The sequence below is a fragment of the Mirounga angustirostris genome, unplaced genomic scaffold, assembly GCF_029215605.1.
Source record: "Mirounga angustirostris isolate CCGP_5_RB_7025 unplaced genomic scaffold, mMirAng1.0.hap1 SCAF_17, whole genome shotgun sequence".
In the NCBI taxonomy this organism is placed as follows: domain Eukaryota; kingdom Metazoa; phylum Chordata; class Mammalia; order Carnivora; family Phocidae; genus Mirounga; species Mirounga angustirostris.
Window position 1 is genome coordinate 45643609 of NW_026991725.1, and position 27983 is coordinate 45671591.

Below are 27983 nucleotides of genomic sequence, written 5' to 3' on the forward strand. Positions count from 1 at the left end.
TGCTCTCCCCATGTTGGTGTGAAAATGTTGGTGCAAAGTGCACCCCGTGAGCTCGTGGGAAGCATCATCCATATAACCTAATTGGCAAAGTCAGTCCTTACTGTCAGATTATTCATCCAAATCACACTTACGTCCCATCACCAACAGGTCTGACCTCATTTTTCCTTTGAACAGCTACGTTGCCTTGCACCCCTCCAGCAAACCTCTCCCTTCTGAGTCCACAGAACTCTTGTAACTGAGCTCAAGTGACTCTCGGAAGTTGATCCTGTTTCCACACAATACACTTTTAAAAAGTGTAAGGGTAACCCCCTGCACTTGATAATATTTGTCATGTGTGGTAGGCCGGATTACGTGTTCACAATTATTATGATTAATTTCCTCCCCCTTGGCCGACCTCCCCTCTAGATGGAGTACATCCCGCCCCCTGACTTTGGACCTGGCTGAGCCTTGCTCTGGCTCCTTGGGGGTGGGAGGTGTGAGGTGGGCTGCCCCTGCTGCAGGCCCCCAGCCCTCTTCATCCTGCCCTCCCACCAGAGCAACACGTCCCCGGGGCTCTCTGCTTCTTCAGCCTGGGTCTCGGAACGGGAGAGCATGTGACGTGGACCCACAGTCCAGAACGAGAAGGGTGTGGAGCTGCCCACAGCCGGGAGCAGAGCCGCGGACCCAGCCAGCCAGCCCACCTGCAGCCCTCGACTCAATATTTGTTGTTGCAAAACCTAACCTGGGGGAGGTTGACCAACACTCTCTTCCAAGGGCCACACCCAATATTCAGAGCAAACCAGGCCCTGGCTTTTTAGCAACCAAAGTGTGTTTGCAAAAAAACAACGTTCCTAAGTTAATATGTGGAAACAAGTAATACGTGTTGTTATGACCAGTCACTGGAGAAGCCCTACCCCTAGAAATGTTATGTACTGTGCCCAGATACGTGCAAATAGACTCCAATGGAAATATCCAAAGTCTAAGAAAATCTGCTCACCAGCTGCTTCCCCAGGCATGCCCCGATCTCACCAGCCATGCCATTTCTCCTTTACAATATCAGCCGTAAACTATGAACTCGGAGGGACTGGATACACCCATCTCAAGTATGTTTTTTATTCACTGCAATTTTAAAAGGATTTTTAAATTTTGAAATCGTTTGATTCATAAGGACTTGCAAAAATAGTCCGGAGGTGGGCGCCTGGGTGGCTCAGTCGGTTAAGCGACTGCCTTCGGCTCAGGTCATGATCCTGGAGTCCCGGGATCGAGTCCCGCGTCGGGCTCCCTGCTCGGCGGGGAGTCTGCTTCTCCCTCTGACCCTCCTCCCTCTCATGCTCTCTCTCATTCTCTCTCTCGCAAATAAATAAAATCTTAAAAAAAAAAAAATAGTCCGGAGGCTTCCCCAGTGCCATCCTCCAGATGGACCCTGTGGCGGTAACCCACTCGGCCGGGAGCGTTTTAGAATCGGGAATTCGACGCGGGCAGAACAGCACCAGCTCAGTGCAGATCGTATTTGGATGTGATGATTTTCACACGCACAATGTGTACATTCGCGTGCCCATCACGATTAGGGTAGAGAATGTTCAGTCACCTTTTAGAGCCACATCTCCCCCAGCCCGGTTCCCGGCAACCACTGGTCCGTTCTGCCTCCCTCTTAATGTTTTCATTTGTAGAGTGTTAATTAAATGGAGCAATACTGTACGTAGCCTTTTGAGACAGGTGTGGTTTTTTTTTCCCACTCAGCATAATTCCCTTGAGATCCATCCAGCTCTGTTCTTTGTGACCGCCGAGCGGTTTTCCACTGTTGGGATGGATGGGGGACGGCAGGCCCCACTCACCTGTGGAAGGACAGGTGGATGGTTCCGAGCTTGGGGCTACTGTTCATCAAAGGGCTGTGAACGCTTACAATCAGGCTGGTGTGTGAATATGTTTGCACTTCTCTAGGACAGATCTGCAGGCCAGTGATGCTGGGTTTTACAGTAAATGTATGACTTTATAAGAGACGGCCAAACTCTTTCTCAGAGCATCTGCGCTCTTCTCCATCCCACCGGCCGTGTGTGAGTGGGGACCCAGGAGCCTCACGCCCTCGTCAGCCCTTGCTCAGCATTCTTATTTCAGGACCTCTTTAATCTAAAGCCAGTGTTCGTTGTCTTTGTCATAAACAAGTGGGTTTGAAATCACAGCAAACCAACACACAGCCTCCTCCCTGTGCTTCCAAATGCCTCCTACGCTCATAACTACTAAGGGCTGAATGCCCAGGTTGGATCTCAGTTGACAGAAATATCAGTCCAGCCTGTGAGTCTACGTCACGTACGATCTCAGTCACAAACAGTCGTATCTGCGGAGTATTTTTATTTGACACACGTTCTTTTAATGGCCAGTTTAAACAACCGTATTCCTAGTATCATCAATACAAGCGTAACAGAGAACTCGTTAACACGGCACCGCATCCAGTCGCCAAGCCACGGAAACCTGCCCTTCGAAAGCCACTCTGTTCGACTTCCTTGACAAATACACTTGGAAGCAAGGATCCCCATAAGGAAGCTCGGGGAGCCAGCGTCCAGCTGCCCTGACATGAGCGTTCAAGGCGGCCACGATTTCAGGAGATGCCTGTCTCTGTCCTCTTTTCAATTCCTGCAAAGTTATTTTGACTCTATTCGTTTCATCTTCCCAATGTTCCTTTATGTGTCTTAACGATTCACATATACCAGATCCGTTTCGGAAGGCTCGTTGCGACAAACATATTTTCAGTTATTGATAGTTCCTGCTGACTGAGGATAACACCCCTTCCCTCGCATGGTCAGACCTGTTCTGCTTTGACACGTCGTCGTGTTTCTCTCGACTCCGGTAGGTTAGGGTGAGGTCTGGCTTAGAGCAGACGCTATCCCGGTCCAGGGGCCCGTGGTTCATGCAGCCGGTTGAGGGGGACACCGAGGCTGTGGGCAGAGGCAGCTGAACCACAGGGACGGCCAAAGGTCCAGCGGCAAGAAAGGCATTTTGGTTCTATTCCATCAAAACATGCTTAGGAAGGTGTTTACCTGTCGGCTGCCCGTCCAACCTCCCAGCTGCTCAGGGGGTCACAGCCACGAGCAGGGGCCGCGCCTCCTTGACTTCTGCGGGGGCAGCGTGTCACCTCAGACAGCCGGTGCTGAGACTGTAGCTGTTCGGAGACGTTTCTGCGTCTCAGCCACTCTTGACCGTGACAACTGAGAGTCTACGGTTTGTTTGTTTTTTTAAGATTTTTATTTATTTATTTGAGAGAGAGAGACTGAGAGAGAGAGAGCACATGAGAGGAGGGAGGGTCGGGAGGGTCAGCAGGAGAAGCAGACTCCCCATGTAGAGCGTAGCGGTGCATGACGTGGAGGCAGATTCAGTTGAAAAACTGAACTTAGCATCAGCAGTGTATCTGCTATGAATATTTGTAAGAGCATTCTAGTCTTCGCACTGAGCGATGCTGATTTGTATGAGTTTTCCAGGGCTCCCTGTGATGACCCTGTGAAAATACTAAGCTTGCTTTACATTCTTATTAACGCTCTCACCTGTTCTCATAAAAAATTAACAGGTGTCCTTTCAGAGGCTGTTTTGCAAATCGCTTTTGCTCAATAGATGGTTTTGTAAATCAGCTTTGCTCATCAGGTGGCATGGAGGGCTCAGCATGACACCAGTGTTCTGCTCTAAGTTCTGATATGGTTGTACCTGGATTTTGTGGGATCGAAAAACTGTTACGATATTTGTATAATTTCTGGAGTCTGCTTTTATGAGAAATTGCATCTGCCACCTTAGTGTATCTAAGAGAATTCTCATCTCTATTTCATCAACATCCCCATTTCAGTTTCTTAAAAAACCACCCATAGGTTGGTAAATTTTCAAAAATTTAAATTGCATGCAATACCAGTTAATTCTGATCAGAAAGTAACAACTGCAAATTGAAACTGAGATCAAATTGATGAAATCCACCTAATGAAAAAAATGTACAATAAGTAGACTTTTACCACCTCAGTTTTAAGATTAAAATTCTTTTTTTTTTTTTAAAGCTTTTATTTATTTATTTGACAGAGAGAGACACAGCGAGAGAGGGAACACAAGCAGGGGGAGTGGGAGAGGGAGAAGCAGGCTCCCCGCCGAGCAGGGAGCCCGATGTGGGGCTCCATCCCAGGACCCTGGGATCATGACCTGAGCCGAAGGCAGACGCTTAACGGCCGAGCCACCCAGGCGCCCCTAAGATTAAAATTATTCAAATGGGGATAAAGGTTGCATTACATAATTATGGATGACATATCATTATGACTAAATATTCCAAAATAATTTTAATTTTGTGTATCTCAGTAACAACATGTTTTTAGTTAGGGAACTATTTATTTTTATGTTCAAGAAGTATATTCTAATGTTTGAATTCATATTTTGAAGAACATTATTTAAAAAAAAAAAACCCAGGGGAAAAAAACAGAACACATCCTGATGATGGATACTCAAAGCAGCCACATTGTGATACAATGTTTGACACCTAATATAATCGATCCATTTATTGATAAGTTATCAATACAAGATATAAATTGATACGCTCTTTTTCATTACTTCATTTGTTACCATGCAATGTAACAGGCCAAAAGTGAAAGTTCTTCGTAAGTGGGAATTTGATTAAAAAAAAAATGGAGTATTCTTTTTGGTAAATACATTTGCATTTGAAAATTGAACCTTTAGGGCGCCTGGGTGGCTCAGTAGGTTAAGCAACTGCCTTAGGCTCAGGTCATGATCCTGGAGTCCTAGGATCGAGTCCCACATCGGGCTCCCTGCTCAGCGGGGAGTCTGCTTCTCCCTCTGACCCTCCCCCCTCTTGTGCTCTCTTTCATTCTCTCAAATAAATAAAATCTTAAAAAAAAAATTGAACCTTTAGGGGCACCTGGTTGGCCAGTCAGTTAAGCGTCTGCATTTGGCTCAGGTCATGATCCCAGGGTCCTGGGATCGAGTCCTGAGTTGGGCTTCTGAGTCGGGCTCCCTGCTTAGCAGGCAGCCTGCTTCTCCCTCTCCCTCTGCCGCTCCCCGCGCCCCCCATGCTGGTGCTCTCACTCTCAAATAAATAAAATCTTTTTTAAAAATAGAAACTTTATGTTCAGCTCCTGAGAATAACTAAATAACGCTCATGAATAAAAAAAGAAATAATTTTATTCCTTTATTAGATATTATCATCAAACTGTTCTCATGTGTTTAACATATTTAGTGAAGGAAAAATCTCTCTACTGCTGAAACTACTTGGTCTAGGCTCTGAGTGCACACACATGGGGAGGAAGGAAACCCAGGGCGACATACACTGGCAGGAGGGGTCTGGGGGACCCTTGGGGGGGGGGAGGTCACAGGAAAAGTCATGCACCTGACGTAGGAGGTGTTGTTTTGGATCCCGGGCACATCCAGGCCAGGAAAGATTGGAAAAGCGGAGGTCTGGGGCTCCAGCACCAGGACCGTGACCTCTAAGGAGCAGTCTGGGGCTCAGTCACAAGCTGGGTGAGACTCCCCAACAGAGAGCTGCGGAATGAGACAGGGCAGACGGAGGAGAGGGAGGGAAGAAGAGAGTGACAGAGGAGGTTGTGTGCATCCCTGCGTCTGCAGCGCCCCAGACGGGGGTTGGCACGGAATAGGAGCCCAGTTCCTGCACGCAGGCGGCTGGCCGAGTGAAGGAACGCTCTCAGTGCAGCCTTGGTCAAGTCCCTTCCTCTGTTGACTCCGTTTCCCTCTGCGAAAGGGCAATAGCAGCCTGGCTCGGCGGGCGTGGCGGGCCGCTGGTGTCCGCTGGAGGGCGAAAGGCGCTAAGCCTGCCCAGGACCAAGGCCCGGCCCCCTCCGCGGTCGCTGCAGAGCGCGCGGGATGCGCGGGGCGGACAGGGCGCGCGCGGGGAGGCAAGGGGTCCTGTGCCCAGAGCAGAGGCACGGACGCGGCTGGGGAGCCTGGGGTGGCCCCCGGGCACAGAGCCTGCGGCGCGGAGGGCGCGGGGCGCACTCGGCTCCGCCAGAGACCCGTCCGGGACGCGGGAGGTGGGGGCGGGAGTAACAAGGGGGAAGGAGCGAGGGGCTGGGGAGATGGTTCTGAGAGACCCGGGGCGGCGCAGACTTTGGAACGGGCCCCGGGTAGGTGCGCCTGCGGACGGAGGCGCACGCCGAAGCCCGCGCAAAGAACGGCGCTGCCCCCTCTCGCCCGCAGCCGTGGGCGCGCCTCTGGCCGGGGCGGCGCGGGAAGGGCTGGAGAGTCAGACGGTGCCGGGGCTCAGGACGCTCCTGGAGCGCCGCGCGAGGCGCTGGAGTCCGCAGGCGCCTCCCGCCGCCGCCGCGTGGAGGGGTCGGGCAGGCGCGCCCCGTGACCGCGGGGCGGCCCCGCGGTGGGGGCGGAGTTGGCACGGCCCCCCAGGCCGCGCGGACTGCGTCCCCTTCTTAAGCCGGCGGAGCCTCGCGCTGCCCCTCGCCCGCCTCTCCCGCGGGTCTCCCTCCCGCGCTATGGCCTCGGCGCTGAGCTATGTCTCCAAGTTCAAGTCCTTCGTGGTCTTGTTCATCACCCCGCTGCTGCTACTGCCGCTCGTCATTCTGATGCCCGCCAAGGTTAGTTGCACCTCCGCGGACCCCGGGCGCCCTGTGCCAGCAGCGGGCACCAACGCGGGGGCCCTGAGCCGGAGCGCTGAGCTGGGCGCGCACTCGGGAGCTCCGGGCGCCAGACAGAGGTGCCGACAAAGCACTTCAAGGGGCGCGGAGACCCGGGGGCGCACGGACCTTGGGGTTCACTGATCCCCGGCCCGAGGACCTAACCCGGTGAGCCCTGGAACCTAGAAGTTAGCACAGATCTTGGCCACACAGCCCATGCATAGGCTCAGCCCTGGCTCAGAATCTCTTCAGACTGAACCACCTCATGCCTCCCCTTCACCCCCAAATGTCACCAGTGCCCGCAGGGAGCCTGGGCGCCTGTCTTCCCTCCCTCTCGTCCTGGCTCTCCCTTCAGCAATCGAGGACTTCCCAGCTGTGCGTGGGCTCCGAGGTCAATCAAGGACCCATACAAAAAGATCACCACCTAAGTGGATCCCGAGTGCTGTCTTTTCCACTCCCTGGCCCCCTCTTGAGCCTCAGTTTCCCCATATGTGATCCACATTTCTTCCCTGCTCCCAAGCCCTGGAAGGCACAGCTGAGTCCAAATCCTCTCCTGGCTGAAAGGCGGATCCAAGTTGGCCTTCTCCGCCCGCCCGCGGCCTGCGACGTCTGGGCAAGAGGCAGCCGAGTTCCCAGGCTCGCGCCTTGGGTGGCACGACCCAGGGCTGCAGGGGAAGCCGTGTCCCTCGCCCTGCTGCCCAGCGCTCCCGGGAGGGAGGCCGAGGATGAATGGCCTTGGCCGCAGGGCGGGGGCGGGGCCGGGAGTCCAGGCCGGGCTGGCTGCGCTGGGCTGTGGGAGCCCATTTGGCAGAGGCCCGAGCCCTTTGAAGCCTTTTGTGGCTGCTGGCTGTTCCTTCCTCCTTCCCCCTTTCAGCGCCTTCTCTCTGAGCCCAGACAGGAAACCTCCTGCACCCCCTCTCCCCCGCCTCCGCCCCGGCAGGTTTGGGAAACAGAGGAGCTCTTGAGGGGATGCTCTGTGGGCAGCCCTGGGGGAGGGGGAGTCAGGAAGCCCACCTGCATGAGAAGGGTACTTCCACCATTCACTCGTCTTTGTGACTTTAGCCACCATCCTGTGCTTTCTGGGGCTTGGCATTCGCATCTGTACAACGGGCAAGGAGGTGTGGTTCCCACGCTTTATGACTTAGGGTGCCCAAAGTGATAATGCCAGTTCCTAGGATGGGAGGAGGGGAGGCTGGGAGGACCCTTGGGTGGGCTGAGCAATCCTGGTGGGGCCAAGGACAGCAGATCTAGCTGGGGGCGCCCCCTCCCCGGTGCCGCCCCAACTGTGAGCCGCCTTATTTCCTCTGCAGAAAGGGAGGGAGCCAGGCAGGAGAGCTGATCTTAGTTCTCCTGGCAGGGAGTGATGTTCCCTGGAATAATGATGACCTTCCTGCTCAGGGGGAGCGTGACCGAGACCCCACTCCCACCCTGACATACATACCCGTGTGTATGCATGCAGGTGGGTCCTGAGCCGGGACCCTCAACTCAGGTGTGTATGCTGGTCAGTAACCTGCCCTGGGAGTGAGATCAGGCCAGGGAAGGAGGGAGAGTCGTTCCAACGGTGGCCTTCAGGTGCTTTCCCTCTGGGTGGATCAGGCGCCTGGACCCCTGTGTTCTTGTGTTTTTGGCTTTGTGCCTCTTGTTTTGGTCACCACGAAAGAGCTCCCACCCCCACCCCCATGGCGGGCCGCACCGTCGTGCAAGGAAACCCAGAAGTACCTGGCATGGGCAGGGCTTCCGGGAAGCCAGCAGGCTCTTGGCAGTGTGGGCGGCCCCGTCTGAGTGGGGCAGTGGCTCGATTGCGGGCCCCTCTGCTGGTGCGGGGCCCCCAGCAGCTCTCCTCTTATTCCCCCTTGTTCCCTTGCCGGCTTCATCTCTGCTTCACTTTTTCTGCCTTTTCTCTGGGTCCTTTCTTTAGAAGATCGCTCTTTAATGAGATAGACAATACATTCATGGTACTGTTTATTAAAATTATTTAAAAACTATTGTTTCCAAGGTCTGCAAAGTATGGAGTAAAAATGAAAATGCCCTCAAATGCCGTAACTCACACCCACACGCAGATATGCTCCCTCACCCACATTTTCCCGAAGCGCTGTGTCCTGGACACCCTTGCTTGTTAATAATTACACAAATAACGAGCTACGGTTTTAGTTAGTTGTGCACTGAACGTATAGCTGTTGAGCCTCACTAGGCGCTGGGTGCTGCCCTGTCAATCCACTGTCCACCTCCCTCTCGGCATTAAGCGCTCTTCCAGACGCATCCCCAGCTGGTTATGTGTGGCGCCTCCAGGAACCGTGCCTTGAAAATTGGCGACACACGCCACTGTTTCTGAGTTTAGATGATAAAGGCCACCGAGCACTTTCTGTACACAATATGTTGGTGGGTACTCTTGAGGGAACAAGGCAGGAGGGGGCTGGGGCTGGGAGCCCGGGGAGTATTTTATCAGTGACGTTGTTGAGAAATGCTATGGCACAATGATGAGAAAGAGGAGGATTTGTGGACTGTGTTGCTGGGTTTTTTTTAAAGATTTTATTTATTTGGGAGAGAGATGGAGCACAAGCAGGGGGAGTAGGCGAGGGACAGGGAGAAGCAGGCCTCCCGCTGAGCGGGGAGCTCGATGTGGGGCTCGATCCCAGGACCCTGGGATAACAACCTGAGCCGAAGGCAGACGCTTAACGACTGAGCCACCCAGGCCCCTGTTTTTAAATTCTCTATGATGCACCCCTTTATTGGCTGCCCCTGGAGGGGATCATTCCTACTTTCCCCCGCTCCCCAGTCCAGCACCAAGGTCCAGCCTTGGGACATGTGGGACGCTGACGGCCAGACAAGGGCAGACAGCGGACGGGGATCAGCTGTGTCTGGTGGCCAAGCCCGGGCTTCCAGCCGCACCGCGGTCCTGCCTGGAATCCCGTGGCTGCAACCAGCACTGACCCCTGCAAACCCTGAGCAAAGTCTGGAGACACTTTGTACGGTTGCAGCTGGAGAGGGATCTCCTGGCGTCTGGTGGGGCAGGGGCCACGGAGGCAGCACCCAGCACTGCTCCGGCTGGCTCCCCGCCGCAGAACATCAGTGCCAAAATACCAGCTTCGGACACTAGGCAGGTGCCCTGGGGCGCTCCTGGGAGGCCGAAGGATGGCTTCTCTTTTGTGACTGAGAGCACAATCCAGATGAGGGATTTCCGGGTCTTTGTGCAATGTTCCGTGCTCGCAGTAGGTGCTCTGGTGGGAGACAGGAGAGTGAGGGTGCACACGTGCGCTTGCCGTTGGGGTGACAGCTCGGCCCTGCCGTCCCGCTCCCCTCATAAGCGCTCGGGCAGCGTCTCCCGAGGCACTGTCCTGCGTGCCGAGGACAGTGAATCCCCTAACATGGGTTCTCTCTGGTTGCTCACTGTTGGGTGTGCGTGCTGTGTGGGGGCCAGACAGGGGCAGCCCGCAGGGTGGGAACTGCTGGGGACACAGAGCCAGGCTGGGCGGGTGGGGTGAGGGAAGGCGCCGAGGAGAAACCCGGAGCCGGGCGGCCAGCGCTCCCTCCAGGCCTGGGGCAGCCTGCGCCAAGGCGCGGGTGACCCAGAGCCCAGCCTCAGGCACTGCCAGTGGAGTGTGGGGACTCGGGTGCCAGTGGGCAGGGAGGGGGGCTGGACCGGTCTGCACGGCCTGCTTCTCGCAGAGGGTCTCCCGAGTCATGCTGAGGCGGTTGGGTTTGTCCTGAAGAAGCCTTTGGAACAAGGGAATGACCGGAACTGATTTGCAGATTGAAAGAGGGAGCCACGCGGTGCCGGGCGTGGGGAGGTCAGCATGGGAGGCTCCAGGTGGGAGGCGCGGCGGGCGCGGTGAAGGTGCGAGGGAAGGTGCTGGAGAGTCAGAGGTGGGAGCTGTAGCGTTGGAGGCTGATTTGGTGGCCGGGACGCTCAGGCACATCAGCCTGCAGGGGCGCCCAAGCCTCCACACTGGGAGAGTCCTGGCGGAGGGCGACAAACAGAAGGGCCGTGTGGGTGCTGTCGGCCCGGAGAGCGTGCAGCCGCCCAGCACCACGAGGACACTGCGTGGAGAGCCCGGGGAAGATGCAAACCCAGAATTCTAAGCAGGGCTCCTGCCGCATGCATAACGGCTTCCACACACTGTAGGGTAGGAGGATGGCCAGGTGGAACCCTCAGAAGTGGGGGGGGTCTGTACTAATCTCCTCCCCACCCGCTCTTCCACACCCTCCCCTCCTGCTCTTTCCTGGGGAGGTGGAAGGGCGGGCTGAGCATGCAGCTGGGAGGCAGGGGCAGGAGGCCCTTGTGAGCGGGTCCTGGGCCTTCCTGACCCGTGCTGACCAGGCGGCCATGGGCATTCCCTCTGATGCCGCCGCCCTGCTCTGGCCACGCGAGCCGGCCGCCTCCCCAGCACGCTGTGGTGGGAAGGGGGGTGCCAGCCCGCGGAGGTCTCAGGGCTGTCTCTGCAGTTCGTCAGGTGTGCCTACGTCATCATCCTCATGGCCGTCTACTGGTGCACCGAAGTCATCCCTCTCGCTGTCACCTCCCTCATGCCCGCCTTGCTCTTCCCGCTCTTAAAGATTCTGGACTCCAAGCAGGTGAGCAGCCCCGGGCGGCTATTCCCGCCATGGTGCACCCTCCAAGCCCCTCTCAGAGCTGCCTGGGCCGCGGGGGACCCCATGCGTCTGGCACAGACGCAGACCACGTGACCTCCCCTCCCCACTCCAAGTGGCCCCTGGAGTCGGCATCTAGTCGGTGCACCCATCTCGGGGACTGGGGGCCCCGAGGCCGCCCTGACAGGCCCCATGCTGTCCCTCAGGTGTGTGTCCAGTACATGAAGGACACAAACATGCTGTTTCTGGGTGGCCTCATCATGGCGGTGGCCGTGGAGCGCTGGAATCTACACAAGAGGATAGCTCTGCGCACGCTCCTCTGGGTGGGGGCCAAGCCTGCACAGTGAGCACGCTTTCTCTCTCTGGCCCCGGGGACAGGCGGGGAGGTGGCTCAGACCAGATCACCCACAGGCCAGCGATGGCCACTGGCTTTCCTGGGCTTGGCAGGCAGGTGGGCCCCTGGATGGGCACGTGACAGTCTCAGCTGGGTGACCAGAGGGGTGTGTGAGCAGCAGTGGGTAAGGGCTCTTTGAATGCCCCAGGGAGACTCGGCAGCGAAAGCCCCCGCACATTCAGAAGACTTCCTAGAGGTGGGGCTGCAGCTTCCCCAAGAAACAAGGTGGGTGGGGGCTGGATCAAGCCCTGCCTGAAACCCCTAGGGCTTTTGTGCAGAAAGCAGGAAAGGGTTGTCTTAACAATCCAGCTCAGGGGAAACAGAAAGGTCATCCCTCCAAAGCTGGCACATGTATTCCACCCCCCCACAAAGAATCCCCTACCTCGCTTTCCCCCACATCACTCCATCCCTCAGCTTCTCACGGCTCTGCAGGACCTCCCCTGCCCACCACAGGCCACTTCCAGCCAGCCCATGGAGAAGATGTGAGCTGAACCCCTGGGTGTCGAGAGCACCTGCAGGACCCCTGGCAGACAGAGCGGTTTACTTGGGTGGGGGGCAGGGGTACTATCCCTGCCACCATGTTCTAGAGCCGAGGAAGGGCTGAATAATCTGCCGATGGGCACATGGGGACAGGACCGACCGGTCTGAGCCTCGCCCCTTGCACTGGGGACTCGGGCTGCTCCTTTTTTCGGGGGCAGTGTGGTCCCTCAGGGATGGCATGTCCCCAGCTGGGTCCTGGGAAGCCCCAGTTGGTTACTTCATGGCAGAGCCCTCCTGGGACGTCCGTGTGCCGGGGACCGTGCCTCCGGGAGACCACGGCCGCAACCATGAAGGGCTTGTGACTCCCTGACCTGTTACGCTCCGTGACCTCGAGCCACGGAGGGTTTACAGGGCCAAATGAAGGGCCACTGTGTGTTCTAGAGACTCAAGACCTCAGGGTGACAGCATTCTCCCCCTCGGGATCCTTGACGGCTCTTCTCTGTCAGTGGGTGGGCCTCGTTCTCGGGTGCCACTCAGATTCGGCTCCCAAATCCAGGAAGGTCACACACACTTCGGCTCCCGCTGCGAGCTCGGCTTGAGCCGTCCTGGGGGCTGCGGGGGCCTTTTAGTTGAGCCCCGCTGGGGCTGTGAAGCACCATGTCATTCATTCATGCAAACTCTGGCCCTGCTCCTGGCCTGGGTCCCAGCCTTTGATCTTACGGGTCCGTGAGGTCTGCCGACATGGACAGCAGCTTGAACCTTGGTGCAGTGCGCAACCCTGGACCCCTTCCTCGGGCCGATCGGTGACCTCGGGCAGGCGCCTGGCCCAGACGGGCATGGAGACCACGGAGCAGAATCAGACCCTTCCCCAGCTCACGGTAGAAGGAGGGAGCAGGCGTGGAAACAGTTCCTCCAAACCCAGTGGGGGACGCGCATCCGAGCGAGGGTGGAGGGGGTGTGCTCATCCCTAGCTGCCGCGCGGGGAGGGAAGCCACGGGGAAGGGATGTCATGGGACAGGTTCTGAAGGCCACGAGGCGGTCATCTCTCGTGGGGGACAGAGGTGGACACTGGGGGACCATGGGGTGTTACAAGTGAGGGGAGCACGTTTCCTGAACGGTTTCTGGACCTGGTTCCCCGCCACGTGGAGGTGGCAGTGTGCATGCATGGAGAGAGGTGGGGTCAGCCCGGAGGGAAGTCCCGCTTCCCGGGGCCCCTTCCGTGGCTCGCCCTTGCCAGGTGGGAGCTCCTTACAGCCGTGACTGGGTCTCAGGCCTCTCGGTGCCCAGGAGCCAGCCAGGGACATCAGGAATGCTTGTAGGGGAGAGGTGGGGGGGAGGCCCCACGTTGTACTCCCCCCACCCCCGCCATGATCCAGTCTTGAGCTGACCATGGTCGGTGGCATCCCTGCAGGGGGACCCAGCCCCCGTGGCTCCCTGGGGGATTCTCTGGCTTTCCTCCCCTTCCCTCCTCTGCAGGCTGATGCTGGGCTTTATGGGCGTCACTGCCTTCCTGTCCATGTGGATCAGCAACACGGCCACCACGGCCATGATGGTGCCCATCGTGGAGGCCATGCTGCAGCAGATGGAGGCCACCAACGCGGCCACCGAGGCCAGCCTGGGGGGCCTGGAGCTGGCAGACAAGGGCAAGCCCGGTGAGCTGCCAGGTGAGCCCTGGCCCGGGGGCTGCGGGGGCCCACGAGGGCAGCTGTCCTCTCTGCCGCCTGGAGCCCTCCCTCAAACAGGGGAAACACTTAGAAAATGCTGCTTGGGTTTTAACCTTGAGGAACGTGGCCGTTGCATAAAAGTTAGATCCTGCAGTAGAGCTCACAGCAAGATCCCACGCGTGGTTCCTGCCAACCGCAGAAACCAGTGCCGTCACCGATTATTCCTCTGGGCATCTTTTGAGCACCTACTGGGTGCCTCTCACCTCTCCGCTCCCACAGGTGTCGGGGTGGGGGCCCCACGTTGGCTTCCCGTCGAGGTCCCGAGCTCAGGATGCTCAGAGAGCGCCTGCTTTATTCTCGGCCCCTTCACACCCCGTCCCCAGGGCTGCGCTCAGCCGGCTGGATCCGGCTACAGGGGTGCAGCGGGCTGGGGACCAGGCACCTGGCGGGCTGGCCCGTCCCATCCTCAGGTCAGGGCAGGGTCAGGAGCTGGAGCTGGAGGCCCGCACCGGCTCAGCCCACGGCGTGCCCCCCACAGGGAGCCAAGCGACCTTTGAAGGCCCCCCCGAGGGGCGGCAGGCTGACCGGGACAGGAGGAGCATGAGCAAGGCCATGACTCTGTGCGTGTGTTACGCGGCCAGCATCGGGGGCACCGCCACACTGACGGGGACGGGACCCAATGTGGTGCTTCTGGGCCAGATGCATGAGTGAGTCGCGGGCACGCGAGGAGAGCTGGGGCTGGGGCACCCCCACCTTTCCTTCCTGCTGCAGCCCCGCACCTGCCAGGGCCCCACAGGCCTGCTTGCTTTCTGCTCTGGGGCGAGTCCTGCCCTTCTTCCCCGGCGCTCGCTCCGAGAGAGACTGTGCACCAAGCACCGAGCTGAAATCGTGGGAAATGACCCTGGTCCTGGGTCACAACTTGCAGAAAACAGACATCCCCTCACTGCTGGTTTGCTGACCTTGGTTGTGAACAGCGGTGCCTTACGGCGTCAGCGAAGGGCTAGGGGTCAGGTTACTTGTTGCCTCTACGTGCCCTTGGGGGGGCCCGGGTGGACACAGGGCTGGTCGGCACCTTCCCGCCTCGGCCACAGAGGGACACAGAGCGTGTGCGGGTGGGGCCGGTCCCATCCGTGGGGCACTCAGGGTCAGCGGACGGCTGCCCTTGCAGGGTCCCGGGCAGGTGGCCCGAGGGTTCCGGGGCAGATGGAGCCCTGGACCAGGCAGCCAAGGCCGCTGGGAGGTGGGCAGGAGCCCAGCCCGCAGACGCTTGAGGTCCACCACGCAGGCGGTTTTGATCTTGAGAGGACTCCCTGTAATGATAGACTACGGCTCTCCCTGACGTCCGTCGGGGCAGCGTGGGGACCCGCGGGCCGAGGGAGCCGGGCCTGGGGCTGGAGAGCGGGGCCTGCAGCACGAAGGACCCTCCGCCAGCCCCAGGGAAGGACCCCCACCCCGTCCCGCCTCCGGGGAGCTCTGGAGACTCACTTTCCCCGGGGAGTGAGGCGTCCGGGAGCCCTGAAGCTCGGGCTCGGCTTCCGTGGGTGTGAAGGTGTGTTACTTTGGAGGGATGGGCACCGACTTCTGCAGGGCCCCAGTGGGGTCTGGACCCGCAGGCAGGGCGGCCGGCCGCTCCTCGGGCCTGTTTTGCGTATGGCCAGGGGCCCAGCTGCTGCTCTAGGCCCCGGCGTGGAGGTGGGCCCAGCGTCTCTCCCTTCATTCAGGCTGTTTCCTGCCAGCAAAGACCTGGTGAACTTTGCCTCTTGGTTTGGGTTCGCCTTCCCCAACATGCTGGTGATGCTGCTGCTGGCTTGGCTGTGGCTCCAGGCTGTGTACCTGAGGTTCAGGTGAGCGCGCTCTCATCAGGCACCCCTGCCCCCCGCCCCCCGCATCCCTGTGGCACGCCCAGACGCGGCGGCGCACTCTTCCTGCCTGGCCCCGGCCATTTCTCCGGCACCCTGCTAGTCTGGCTGCCCCCGGCCGCTCGCACCTCCCCACCTGCTGTCCTTCTTGCTGGGAGGCCATTCCCTACCTTCCCGCCTTCTGGGCCCTCGGCCTCGAGGCCAGCTCCGACCGGCTCCCCCGCAGGGACACCGCCCGACGCCCTACCCCACTGCGTTTCCCACGAGCTGCTCACTGGGGCCTCCCTCGGGCCCCGCCCGGCCCCCGGGGGTGGGGGGACGAGCAGTTGCGGGCCAAAGCAGCTGAGGAGACCCCCGGCCCCTGTGCACACCTACACTTGGCCACCAGTGCCTGTCAGTCCTCTCGGGGCTCCAGCCTCAGGACCTCATCTGGACCTACTTACCTGCAAAAGTCTCACTTCTGCTGCCGTCACCCTGGGGCATGGGTATTCAATTTGTGAGCGTGCGGGGACAGAGTTTAGTCCATAAGGGTCCCCTCTTGGGGAGACCGAGGCCTGCTGGCCTGGACCGTCCTGAGGCCCAGGGACAGCAGGTGTCGGGGGCACCAGGTGTGGCCCCCCGCAGCATGAGGTGGGGGGCTGCCCTAAAGCCCCGAGGCCCACTGAGTCCCCTGCACGGCGAGCAGGGGGCGCCGGGCTGGCCCCAAGGCCACTGGGGCACCGCTAGCCTCTGGGGGTCTCACCGTCAGGAACCCTGCCCGGCCTTCTGATGGGGGAGCCCTCCTGCGGCTTTGTTCAGCCAGCCAGCCTCGTCAGCTCAGGGGCCCTTGCCGACCCCACATGGAGCATGGTGGGGGGGCAGCCCCCAGGAAGCCTTGATTGGGAGAATAGCAGCGGATGTTCTGGGGCCCCTGCCCCCAGGCCTTGTAGAAGCAGCACCGGCCTCAGCTGTGTGTGGGGGGGTCCTTTCTGTCACCCTCACTCGGGTCCCTCATCTGAGCAATGTCAGGGTGGCTGCCTCTAACCTCATCCAGGAAAACTACCTTCCTGGGTTCACAGACGGCCTCTGAGGCCACGTCCAGCCACAGGGGCCACCGGTCCCCCAGAACTAACAGGACATCACCACTGGCTTGCATCCAGCTTTGCTAACCACGCTGTCCCCTGGATCAGGGATGGGGGTCCTTCTGGACCCCTGCCCTCCCATGAAGTCTGCCCCAGGGCCCAGGAGGGACTCCCAGCAGGGAGGGCTCTCTGGGGACAATTCTCCTGGCCTTCAGGCTGCCTGGGGCCGGAATGCCCAGACACTCCTGCGGACCATCCTGGGCACCGGTGGCCCTCCCCATGGCCGAGGTACCCTCAGCACCTGTCCACAGACCCCTCCTCCTCCCTAACCCTCATGCCAGCACCCCAGGGGAGGTCCTGCTGGGCAACCTGGGCAGGCTGTGGGTGGCCATGGCCACTGGTCCCCGGGGAGCCCCCAAGGGCAGGGCCATCCGACACCTGTGCCCCCTCCGACCACAAGCTAACCCCTGCTTCTGCCTGGCCCCGGCTTCTTAGACCCGTCCTTGTTCTTTGTGTCCTCTTGAGCCACCCCCATGATGGGGCTTGGCATCTCAGCTCCGGGCCCCGGTGGGACCAGCCCCAGGTGAGGAAGCACCCCCCACCCCGAGCTGGCTCTCGATATTCTCCCGGCCATCCCCCGGATGATGGGAGCCGCTGGTTCCCAGGCGACCAGGCACCTGCCACGTCCCCCTGACCAGGGGCGGCCCCACCTCTGCCGATTTCTGCCTCCTTGGCCCTGAGACCCCATCCAGCCTGGCTGCCCCACTCTGTGTGCCCCCTGGTTCTGGGGGTACCGTGGGCCATGCGCTGGGCACACATCACAGACACTGTCTCCCGCCGCGTTCTGCGAGGTAGCGTCGGCAGAGGATGGACACAGGACTGGGGAAGAGGCTCGCTCGAGGCTGCACCGCGTGCCCTTCGCCACGTCCTTCTGCCCAACGTCCAGGCTTCCATCTGACCATCCGACGGGCCCTGAGCCGACCAGCCTGCCTCACTGGCCTCTCGTCTCTGCACCGTCTAGTTTTAGGAAGTCCTGGGGCTGCGGGCTGGAGAGCAGGAATCACGAGAAGGCTGCCTACCAGGTGCTGCAGGAGGAGTACAGGAAGCTGGGGCCCTTCTCGTTCGCCGAGGCCAACGTCCTGCTCTGTTTCCTCCTGCTGGTCGGCCTGTGGTTCTCCCGGGACCCCGGCTTCATGCCCGGCTGGGTGTCGCTGGCCTGGGAGGAGGGCGAGACAAAGTAAGTCGCGGGCTGCTTCGTCCCACCTGAGTTCTGCAGCTCACTCTCTTCTCCCCGGTCCTCAAGACAAGCCCGCAGGTGTGTCCCCGCTGGCCAGGCAGGTGGCTGGGCTGACAGGGAGAGATTTGCTGAGCCAGGAGCTCCTGCTTCCAAATGTCTGCTCTGCCATCTTTCCTCCCTCTGAAGGCAGACGTCCGGGGCCCAGGCCGTCTGTAGAGACCGGGCGGAGAGTGTGTGCGCTCCTTCCCTCCAGGCTGAGCTGGTCTGGGGTCAGAAGGAAGCAAGGTTTCTAGACGAGGCAGGCGATGCGGGTTGGGGGCTGCCCGATGTTACACCTGCTGCATAGAAGTTCTGCTGCAGTTAGCAGCCGGGCCCTCGCAGGCCCCCCGGGGAACCCAGGATCCTAGACAGTCTGATGTGAACACGTCACGATGCTCGCCCCGGAGCCATTCAGACCCAGAGGGGAGCGAGCGGCTCAGGGTCACCCCGCTGGGGGCAGAGCGGGGCCGAGACGCAGCTGTCCCAGTTCCCAGCCATGGTTTCGTCCGTACGGCACTCCCAATGTGGGCCGTTGGTGTTCCATCCTCGCACTCAGCGCTCCTGTGGACACAGAGTAGGTTTGTTGAATGGAGGCCCCAAAGCCGAGCTGGGCATGTCCTGTGTGCTCTCGCCTGTAGGTACGTGTCTGATGCCACCGTGGCCACCTTCGTGGCCACCTTGCTGTTTGTCATGCCCTCGCAGAGGCCCCAGTTCAACTTCCGCGGCCAGACGGAGGAGGGTAAGGCTCCGTCCTGGCCCCTCACTCATTGGGGTGGGGCCCCGCGGGAGGGAGCCCGCCCTGTTGGAGAGGCCTGGCTTGATGGTCCCGGCGGGGGGCGTTCCGTCCAGGCAGGGGGACGGTCGTCAGCCCTTCCGCGGGGACTGTTCAGCGCAAACTCTCTTCTCTTGTGCTCTTTACACGTTGGAAATCTTATCAATATCACAACAGGAGCAGAAGAACGTTCCCGGTTTCCCGCAGTGCCGTCTGTGTATTTTTGACTTCTCTCTCCCTGACTTTGCTAGGATGCATGTGTATACATGGCTGCAATCCACACACACACACACACACACACACACACACACACACACAGAGCTTGCATTCTGGTTCTCCGGCGTGTGGGTTTTCGTGTCTTTACGCTATGCACACGTCCTGTTAAAGACACAGCCTCCAACTTTATTTTTTCCAATAACAGCATCGTATCGCGTTGAGGGGCTGTTCTGTTCTCCTCTTATGGAACATTCTGGCTGTTTTTAATTTTTCGTTATTATGTCATATATATTATAACATATATTATTGTATGTTTTCACGTATATAGCTTTTTCTTTGAGGGTGTTTCTTTAGGATAAATTTCCAGGAGCAGTGTTATTGTCAGAGTTATATATGTCTTAATGGCTCTTAAAATGTGTTGCCAAATTGCTTTTCAAAAAGATTGTGCCAATTTCTATGCTGGCAGGAGTGTGTGGCATTTCTACCACATCTTTACCAGCAATAGGGGTCGTGATTACTGTGAGTTTTAGCTGATTTATGGATAGGAGAGCTGCCCGTTGTGCTTATGGGCTTCATTTCCCCTTGATTAGATCTCTTTTGTTTCCTGATTGGGCTCTGGGTTGTGTATGTGTGTTTTTATGGTTTCTTCTCAGAAAGGAAAACTCCATTTTATCCCCCTGCGCTGCTGACCTGGAAGGTGACCCAGGAGAAAGTGCCGTGGGGCATCGTGTTGTTGCTGGGGGGCGGCTTCGCGCTGGCCAAAGGATGTGAGGTAAGGCCCCCCGCTGCAGGCTGCAAGGGCCCCTCTTGCACAAGAGGGCGTCAGAGAACTTTGTCCCTCCACCCACACCACTGCATTGCGGGCTCTGGTCCTATGTCTGTCTGCTCCAGAGACCTGCAGGTGTCTTGAGGACAGGGACTCTGTCTTGTCACCAAGGAGTGGATGGACAGATGGATGGATGGATGGATGGACCTGGAATAGAGAAAGTGCTCTTTGAGCGATTACAGCAATGAATGAACAAGTGACCAGGAGAATAAGTTAGCCAAGAGAGGCGGAGTATGCTGTGAGGTCTCCTCTGGGGTTTGGCGACAGTGACCTCTGCTTTGATTTGTTCCGGGAGGTCTCTACCACACCATTTTGTTCTACTCACTGAACTCTTTGTTCAGATAGCTGACATTTAAACATTTTTTTCTCTATCTAAAAAAAATTTTCCTCTATCTAGGTATATAGCAGCACAGAAGGAGAGGAACAGCTTTTGGGAGAAAACACCCCAAAATGTAACTTTCTTACTTCCCCCCTTCCTCAATAGGGAAGAAATGAGGTGGATGGAGAGAGGTGCTACTATCTTCCATCCATCCACCCATCCTTCTACCCATCTGTCCATCCATCCATCCTTCCATTTGTTGATCCATCATTCCCTTCATCCATCCATCCATCCTGCCATCTGTCCATCCATCCATCCTTTCATCCATCCATCCATCCATCTTTCATCTGTCCATCTACCCATCCTTCCATCATTCATCCTTCCGTCCATCTATCCATCCATTCATCCATCTATCCATCCATCCATCATCCATCCATCCATCCTTCCATCCATCCATCCATCCATCCTTCTACCCATCTTCCATCCATCTATCCTTCCATTTGTTGATCCATCATTCCCTTCATCCATCCATCCATCCTGCCATCTGTCCATCCATCCATCCTTCCATCCTTCCATCCATCCATCCATCTTTCATCTGTCCATCTATCCATCCTTCCATCATTCATCCATCCTTCCATCTATCCATCCATTCATCCATCTATCCATCCATCCATCATCCATCCATCCATCCATCCATCCATCCATCCATCCATCCATCTGTCTATCTATCCATCTACCCATCCATCCATTCTTCCACCTGTCCATCCATCCATCCATCTGACTTCCATCATCCATCCATTTGTCCATCCATCCATCCTTTCATCCATCCATCCATCCATCTTTCATCTGTCCATCTATCCATCCTTCCATCATTCATCCATCCGTCCATCTATCCATCCATTCATCCATCTATCCATCCATCCATCATCCATCCATCCATCCATCCATCCATCTATCCATCTGTCTATCTATCCATCTACCCATCCATCCATTCTTCCACCTGTCCATCCATCCATCCATCCATCTGACTTCCATCGTCCATCCATTTGTCCATCCATCCATCCCTTCATCTATCCACCCAGGAGTAGAAGGTCATAGACAGACTTGGTCTATCTTGTTTCTGCTATTCCTTCAGCATTTAGAATGGAACCCAGTGAATAATAGGAACATAAATATCTTTTAGATGAATAAATCCATCCATCTGGTCACCTCTCCATTCAGTCATCCATCCATCTATCGTCTCTCATTCATTCATTCATGTATTCATTCATCAGACATTCCTATTATGTCCATGTTAGATCAGGCCTGGGAATGACAGAGGAAGTTGATAATGTTCCTGCTCTGAGGCCTTTGCAGCCTGGAGAGAAAGTCATATCTGGAAAAGCATGTCAGGAAGACTTGACACCTGAGCGAAGGAATAAGCATGCAGTATCTAGCTCAGGAGCAGCAGAAGATGAGGCTGGTGCGGCTCAAAGAAGCCACTTCACTGAGAGTCAGGATAGGGGGTGTGTACTTCGTTCAGTGGGCAACTGTTGAAGGGTTGAGGCCGGAGTGACTCGGTCAGATCTACACATGGGGAAATCCCCTGATGTGTGGGGTGGAGACCCAGGCAGGGAAGGGCTGAGGGAGACCCAGGCAGTGCTCGGTACCTTCATCTAACTCATTCTCTCCTTCCTCAGACTCCCTCCCCCTCTAAACCCTCAGTTTCTGGCTCAGATTCCTTTCCTGAGCATCAAGAGCTACAGGAGGCTGGGAGGTGGTGAGACGTTCTGGGTGACTGGGTGGCTGAGTGGGCATAAGGAATAAGGGGGACAGGGCCCCCAGGGAGGCACCCAGCCCCCTAGGTTGGACAGCAGGTGGATGGGGAGCCCCGGGGAGCAGACTCTGGGCCAGAGAGGATGAATGCAGGCTGGGGCGTGTTGAGTGTGACTCTGGGCCAAAATTCGGTGAGTAGACTGGCCAGGCTGGAAACAGATTTAGGAGACAGCAGGGTGAGGATGGAGAGAGTCGGAAGCTCAGGAGGGGCTGAGCTCCCTGCAGAAGGACCGGGCTTGCTCCCGGCCCTCGGTGACTGCCCTCCCGTGCTTCCCAGGCCTCGGGGCTGTCCGAATGGATGGGGAAGCAGATGCGGCCCTTGCACTCTGTGCACCCTGCCGCCATTACCTTGATCCTGTCCCTGCTTGTTGCCGTGTTCACGGAATGCACAAGCAATGTGGCCACCACCACCCTGTTCCTGCCCATCTTTGCCTCCATGGTAAGTGACCTGCCGGGGAGATGACCCCCAGCCCTCATGTCACAGGAAGCCGTCAACCCGGGACCACATCCTGGGTCCATAGAGGGACAGTGAGACCGGGGGCCAGAGCCCAACCACGCTTCCGAGGTCCTTCTCTGTATCCCCCATGCTCACCGAAGTGCAAAGCAAGAACCAGGCACTCAGAACTTATGTATAAATGTGGCTGATTTTTTCTCAAGCTGAGGAGACAGGATTTGCAGCAAGGAGGGGTGGGCCAGTGCCGGGGAGGTGATGGAGGGTCTGGAGTATGTAGGGGTACGTGGAAGGGCGGCCGAGCAGGGCCACTGCTGGCTGGAGCCCACCAGGAAGAAATCCCGAGGAACTGGGTCTTGGGGAAGGTGGGAGGCAGAGGGCATTCAGGGAAGATGGAGTAGCCCAGGGCGCTGGTCCCAGAGGGAGTGGGCGGGGTGAGGGCGCCCAGTGCCAGGCTAGAGTCCTGTGCTTTGGGCAAGCGTGGATTTGAGCTGGGACTGAGGAGAAGCAGGGCTTAGGGGAAGAGCTGCTATGATCTCTTGTATTTCCTTCCGCCTCTCACTGCACGGTGGTCCCGACCTCAGGGTGGTGCAGCGGGAGCCCTGGGCTGGACGTCAGAGGACCTGAGTCCAAGCTGTGGGGTCCTCAAACGAGGAACCTCAGTTCTCACCTGTGCTTAGGGCCAGGTAAGAGGAGGGCCATGGAAATCCTCCATGAGCGACACCACAAGCCTGGGAGAGGCCGTGGTCGCCACTCCGGAGTCGGGAGCCAGACTCTCAGACGTCCCGGCTCACGATTCAAGTCAGTAGGTTCGCATTAGGCCGCCCCGCGTCCACGCATATGGGAAGTAAAGCCCAATGGTCTGCTCCTTCCGTTCTCAGTGGAGATGAAAGTGTTGGAGCGTCCCCCTCCCCCAAGCAGGCTGCTGGGCAAGCAGTGGTGGCCCCCGCCCCCAGGAAAGGCCTGGCTTGGTCACCTCCAGCCCAGAGCCAGACAAATGGGGGTTTTCCCCTGAGGGCGTGGCCAGGCCCTTGGAAAACAGGCTTTTCTAGAACCAGAAGCCCACAGCTACGTCTGAGGCCGCTGGAGCTCCTGCTTCAGCATCCACCTACGGGCGAGGGGCAGGCAGTGACCCCCCACTCCGCTGGGTCACAGAGGCACGTGGGGGTGCCTAAGCCATGCATACCCAGGGCCAGGGCGAAGGGGGGTGGTCAGGAAACAGACAGGCCCTGCCTGGGCCTCTGAGCCACTCCCAGAGGGCGTGAGCCTGGGTGCAACTTTTCCAGAGACCTGTTTACCCGCAGGACCCGTAACCTGAAGCCCGCTCCTGCCCTTGGACTCAGCAATTTCATGTCTGGGAACGCCTCTTAGGAAGATCGTCAGGGGTGCTCACGAGCCTATATTACAGAACTGTTTGTTACAAACATGTTCTCATAGCAGGAGGGGATAGTCATACGATATAATGCCATCAGGCACTGGGGGGAAATCACAGTTTTGAAGGGCATTTGAAGTTGAAAACATACACACAAAACATCATACATATTATGTCCATTAACCCCAGAGGGTGCACAGACCCTGACCCTCCAGCCTCCCGCCGAGAGACAACTTCTGTTATTAATGTCTTGGGTATCTTTCTGGATGTATCTCACACACACGCACACACACACGCATTCTTTTTAGAGAGATGGCATCACGGTATGGTCCCGTCTTGCACCTTCGTGTTGTTTTCCTCTAACCATCTATCAGGGATCTTCCCGTGCTAGCAGATTAGACACAGCCGAGAGTCGCCCTGTTGTTTGCATATGTATGTTTTATTGAACCACCTGCTTCTCTGGGGGTCAGCGTATCGATGAGTCTGTCTCCTGAGTGTTTTGCTGATAGAATGTCGCGTGTGTGTCTGTCCTCATGTGTGTGTACATCTGCACGATGGATTGTGAATTTTGGTAGAGGTCGGAACATATCGTGAATTATACCATTCATTCATTCATTCATTCAACAGACGTTTAATGAGTGTCTACTCTGCAGTAGGGGCGGCTAGAAGTGGCTGAATTTTAGGCTGTAGAGTAAAAAAAGATGGATACCAAATTCCATATGCAAAACGGTCCCCAGTGTGTGTAAGAACAGGTGCATCCACAGGCAAGAAGATGTGGGCCTTCTAGATCTGGGGCAGGACAGACAGGTGCGGGGGGGCCCGCGGGAACACCCCAAGGTTCAGTGCCGTCTAAGTGCCCAGCGTGGTCTCTGGCACAGCTGGTGGCCAAGACATACATGCTGAATGAACAAGGGGGTTCAGAAAGGCCTCCCTGGGAGGGAGCTCTGAGGTCAGCCCTCAGTCCAGCACAGTTGTTATCCAGACCCATGGCAAACGGTAGAGGGGCCAGCGGGACAAAGGGCACGGGGCTGGGAATGCACCCAGGGCGTTAGGGGAATGCTTCGCAGGAAGAGGGTCCGGGAACCTTTGTCTTGTGCCTCTGTGACCTCGCAGTGCTGTGTCTCCCCAGTCCCGTTCCATCGGCCTCAATCCGCTGTGCGTCATGCTCCCCTGCACCCTGAGCGCGTCCTTTGCCTTCATGTTACCGGCGGCCACCCCACCTAACGCCATCGTGTTTGCCTACGGACACCTCAAGGTTTCTGACATGGTAACGCGGCCCTTCTATTGCTTCACCAGCTGTGACGTTCTGTCGTGAGGCTGGACGCCCCCTTTCTTGCTGACGTGTGACGTCGTAGGATGTGTCCAGTCCTGTACTCTTCATGTGCATTTATATGCAGCTTTGCTTCTCTTTGGCAATGATCTCAAATTTCATAGACCGTTCTGTCTCCCAGAGCTGAGAGGTGGGTTCCGGAAGCTCCCACCTGGGGAGCCCTCGCCGAGCCCTTGCAGGGGTGAGGGCGGGGTCCCACGTGGCCGGGATGGGCTTTGCAAACTAGCAAGAACCGTGACACCAGTCGGGAGGCGGAAAGAGAGAGAGAGAGAGAGAGAGACCACGGCCTAGGAGCCGGTGATGTCCTGGGAACAATGTGGACAAAGGAGGACCCCCTCTCTTCTGCTGTGTCTCGTCACCTGTGAGGGGAGGGGAAGCCAGAAACGGAGGCTTAGTTATTGCAGAGCCTCTGCTGGGCATCAGGACTCCCGGTGTCCCGTCGCCCTTGTTCGGACAGCCTGGCCCACCCAGGGGGTGCTGACTCTGACCCTGTTTTTCCCCCAGGTGAAAACAGGACTCATGATGAACATAATTGGAGTCTTCTGTGTGTTTGTGGCGGTCAACACCTGGGGACGGGTCATATTTGACTTGGATCATTTCCCTGACTGGGCTAATGTGACGAATATCGAGACTTAGGGACAGCTGCACATCACCCGCCCTCCTGAGGACCCCTGAGCCTTCCAGCACACCTTGCAGCAGAGTTTTGGGGTTCACTCCCCAAAGTGATCCCCCAAGTGATGCCCACACCCCCAAGGAGACCCAGCCAGGCCCAGGTTCAGAGCTGGGGACGGGCAGCTGCTGGGCGGAAGTGGAGGGAGCCTCCGGAGACACCGGGGCGTCTGTTTTTCCTGGGGGACCTGCCATCCCTTCTGGGACAGGTGGGCTGCAGAGGGACCAGGACGCAGGCCGCCAGCTGGCCGCAAGCTGGGCTCTGGTGTCCACTCGCTTAGTCCCAGGGTCATCGAGGTGGGGATCAGATCCCAGCTTGGGACGCAGGAGAGCGTGGGCCTCCTGCAGCTCGCCTCGGCTGCCTCCGGGCTCTCCTGTTACCTGAAGGGACAACCTCACCCACGATGTCTGATCCCGGGCAGCTTCCCACCACCGAGATCAGAGCCTCCTGGAACCACGGGGAGAATGGTGCTGCCACTGAAGGATGAGGAATTTGGGCAAGAACTTCTGGCCGCCTTGGCCCACAGCTGCTGGCTAACCTGCTCCACTCCTTACCTTGCTCCGTCTTAGCGGACAATCTGGACCCCTTCGCTGTCCTCCCACGCACCCCCTTTGTCGTGGGCCGACGTATGCTTGGACCCCCTGGCCGGGGCCCTCCAGCGCACCAGCTTCTCCCGGGCGGCTCGGCTTCTCCGGTCACACCACACAGCTGGGGTCACACTCCAAGTACGGGCAGCGATGGCTCCTTTGGGGCCCCCAGTGGGTATCTGGGGCCTCTGCCACCTGCAGGTGCAGAGTGGACGCGGCTGTTACCAGCCGAGAGCAGGGGCCCGTCAGAGCTGGTCATGGCAGAGCGTGAGTGCCCCTTTGCTGACCAGCCTTTGCAGCCGTGCTTGGTGGCCCCTGAGCATCTGAGGATGTGGGGGCACCACTTGCCGAGCGGCCACGGGGACCCTGTGACAGAGACGTGACAGACACCCAGCCCCACCCACCACCCTCCTTTTCTTTGTGCGAGAGAAGCGGGGGCAGGAGCATATTAGGTTCATTGACGGCATCGTTCAGGGCAGGGGAAGGTCGGGAACTCAAGGAAATGCTCTTGAGGACAGGGATGTCCCCTCGAGGACCAGGGTGTCTCCGGCTCCTGGGGTGGGGTGGTTCCTGACGGCCCCACGTGTCTTCCACGGGGAGGGGCGCTGGCTCCAGCTTTCTACCCTGGCAGGGGCCTCATCACCCCCCTCCCGTCCCTGGCGCTCCCTCCGGGTCTCTCCCGGGGTCCTTGCTGCGGCCCCGTGACATAGGCTAGTGTTGTCATGCTCAGCTGTCTCCCGAGGACTCCGAGGCTCCGAGGGGCCAATCATGTGTCCAAAGTTGTGTATTAAGTTAGTGGCACCTAGGGCCCCAACCGGACCTTCCACCATCGTGTCCACTGCTCCTCATCTAGCCGTTAAGGGCCTTGGTCCCCCAGGGGCCTGCAGGGAACGGTGAGCACGTCCACCCCACGGCCTGCCTGCTCAGGGGACAGTTTCGCGCGAGCTGCTTCCTCAGAGGCGGGCTCAGGACAGCGGGGGGCATCTAGCTGGAGAGAGCCGAGGGTGGCTGCCCATCCCCTCCAGGGCAAGCCGGGCCACTCCTGCCGTGGACGACTGAGGGTGGCCCCGGGGACCTGCGCTGCCTGCTGGTCCAGCTCCAGGACGCTGGCTGACCCAGAGCAGGCCCCCGTGCGTGCGGCCGGGAAGGAGTGAGCGATCCGTGCGGCCGGTCGGCGCACACCCAGGGGTCGTGAGGGAGGTCACCAGGGCCATCCGGGGTGGCCAGGCTGCGGCGGCGGGGAGGTGTGGGGCTCCACCCGGCCGGCAGCAAGCTGGCCGGGGGCTTCCGGAGAGCGGGCCCCCGGGCCGAGGACTCTGACCACAGGCTGATGCTGCACAACTTCTGAAGCCGGAGCTGCTCTGGAGTTTAGGGCCGATCAGGACTACATTTGGCTGCAGGTGACGGCAGCATGAACCAGGTGGGCGTTCAATGTCGACGGGACAGGGAGTCGGAGGGCCGCGGCTGCTGGGGCCGCGGGGCTCCTGAGCGCACCACGCCTTCACGGCCGCGCCCGAGCCTCGTGCATGCTGCACACACGCGTGTGCCCTGCAGGCAGGAGGAAGGGGCGGGACGGGGCCTGCTGCGTCCTCCCCTTTCTCGGGAGGCCAGCAGCCTGCCCTCCGCGTGTAACAGCCGCACTCGGGCGTTGACAAAGGCTAATCGAGCATCGAGCGTCGTCAGCGTATCATGAGACCAATCAGGA

At 58.3% G+C, this 27983-nt stretch overlaps 1 protein-coding gene across 4 annotated transcripts; it reads left to right on the top strand.

Annotated features, from left to right (window-relative positions):
- The first annotated feature begins 6458 nt into the window (after positions 1-6458).
- Positions 6459-26438, top strand: SLC13A5 (solute carrier family 13 member 5). Of its 4 annotated transcripts, none has more exons than XM_045888175.1 (12): positions 6459-6560; positions 11043-11171; positions 11393-11529; positions 13537-13724; positions 14263-14431; positions 15446-15568; positions 17666-17881; positions 18559-18659; positions 19562-19680; positions 22146-22307; positions 24821-24958; positions 25526-26438. In XM_045888175.1, exons 1-12 carry the CDS (start codon positions 6459-6461, stop codon positions 25655-25657), a joined length of 1716 nt encoding a protein of 571 aa, XP_045744131.1. In that variant the 3' UTR covers positions 25658-26438. The 4 variants fall into 4 exon arrangements, with proteins under 4 accessions (XP_045744131.1, XP_045744132.1, XP_045744133.1 ...); XM_045888176.1 differs by having other exon boundaries at positions 13588-13724; XM_045888177.1 differs by lacking the exon at positions 11043-11171.
- Positions 26439-27983: the final 1545 nt, after the last annotated feature.

What these genes read in the sequence shown, in the direction of transcription:
- SLC13A5 (XM_045888175.1), top strand. Translation starts at nt 6,459, where the DNA reads ATGGCCTCGGCGCTGAGCTATGTCTCCAAGTTCAAGTCCTTCGTGGTC. An exon ending in CTTCTGGGCCAGATGCATGA is followed by an intron (nt 14,432 to 15,445) that starts GTGAGTCGCGGG and finishes CCCTTCATTCAG; the next exon opens with GCTGTTTCCTGCCAGCAAAG. An exon ending in GCTGTGTACCTGAGGTTCAG is followed by an intron (nt 15,569 to 17,665) that starts GTGAGCGCGCTC and finishes TGCACCGTCTAG; the next exon opens with TTTTAGGAAGTCCTGGGGCT.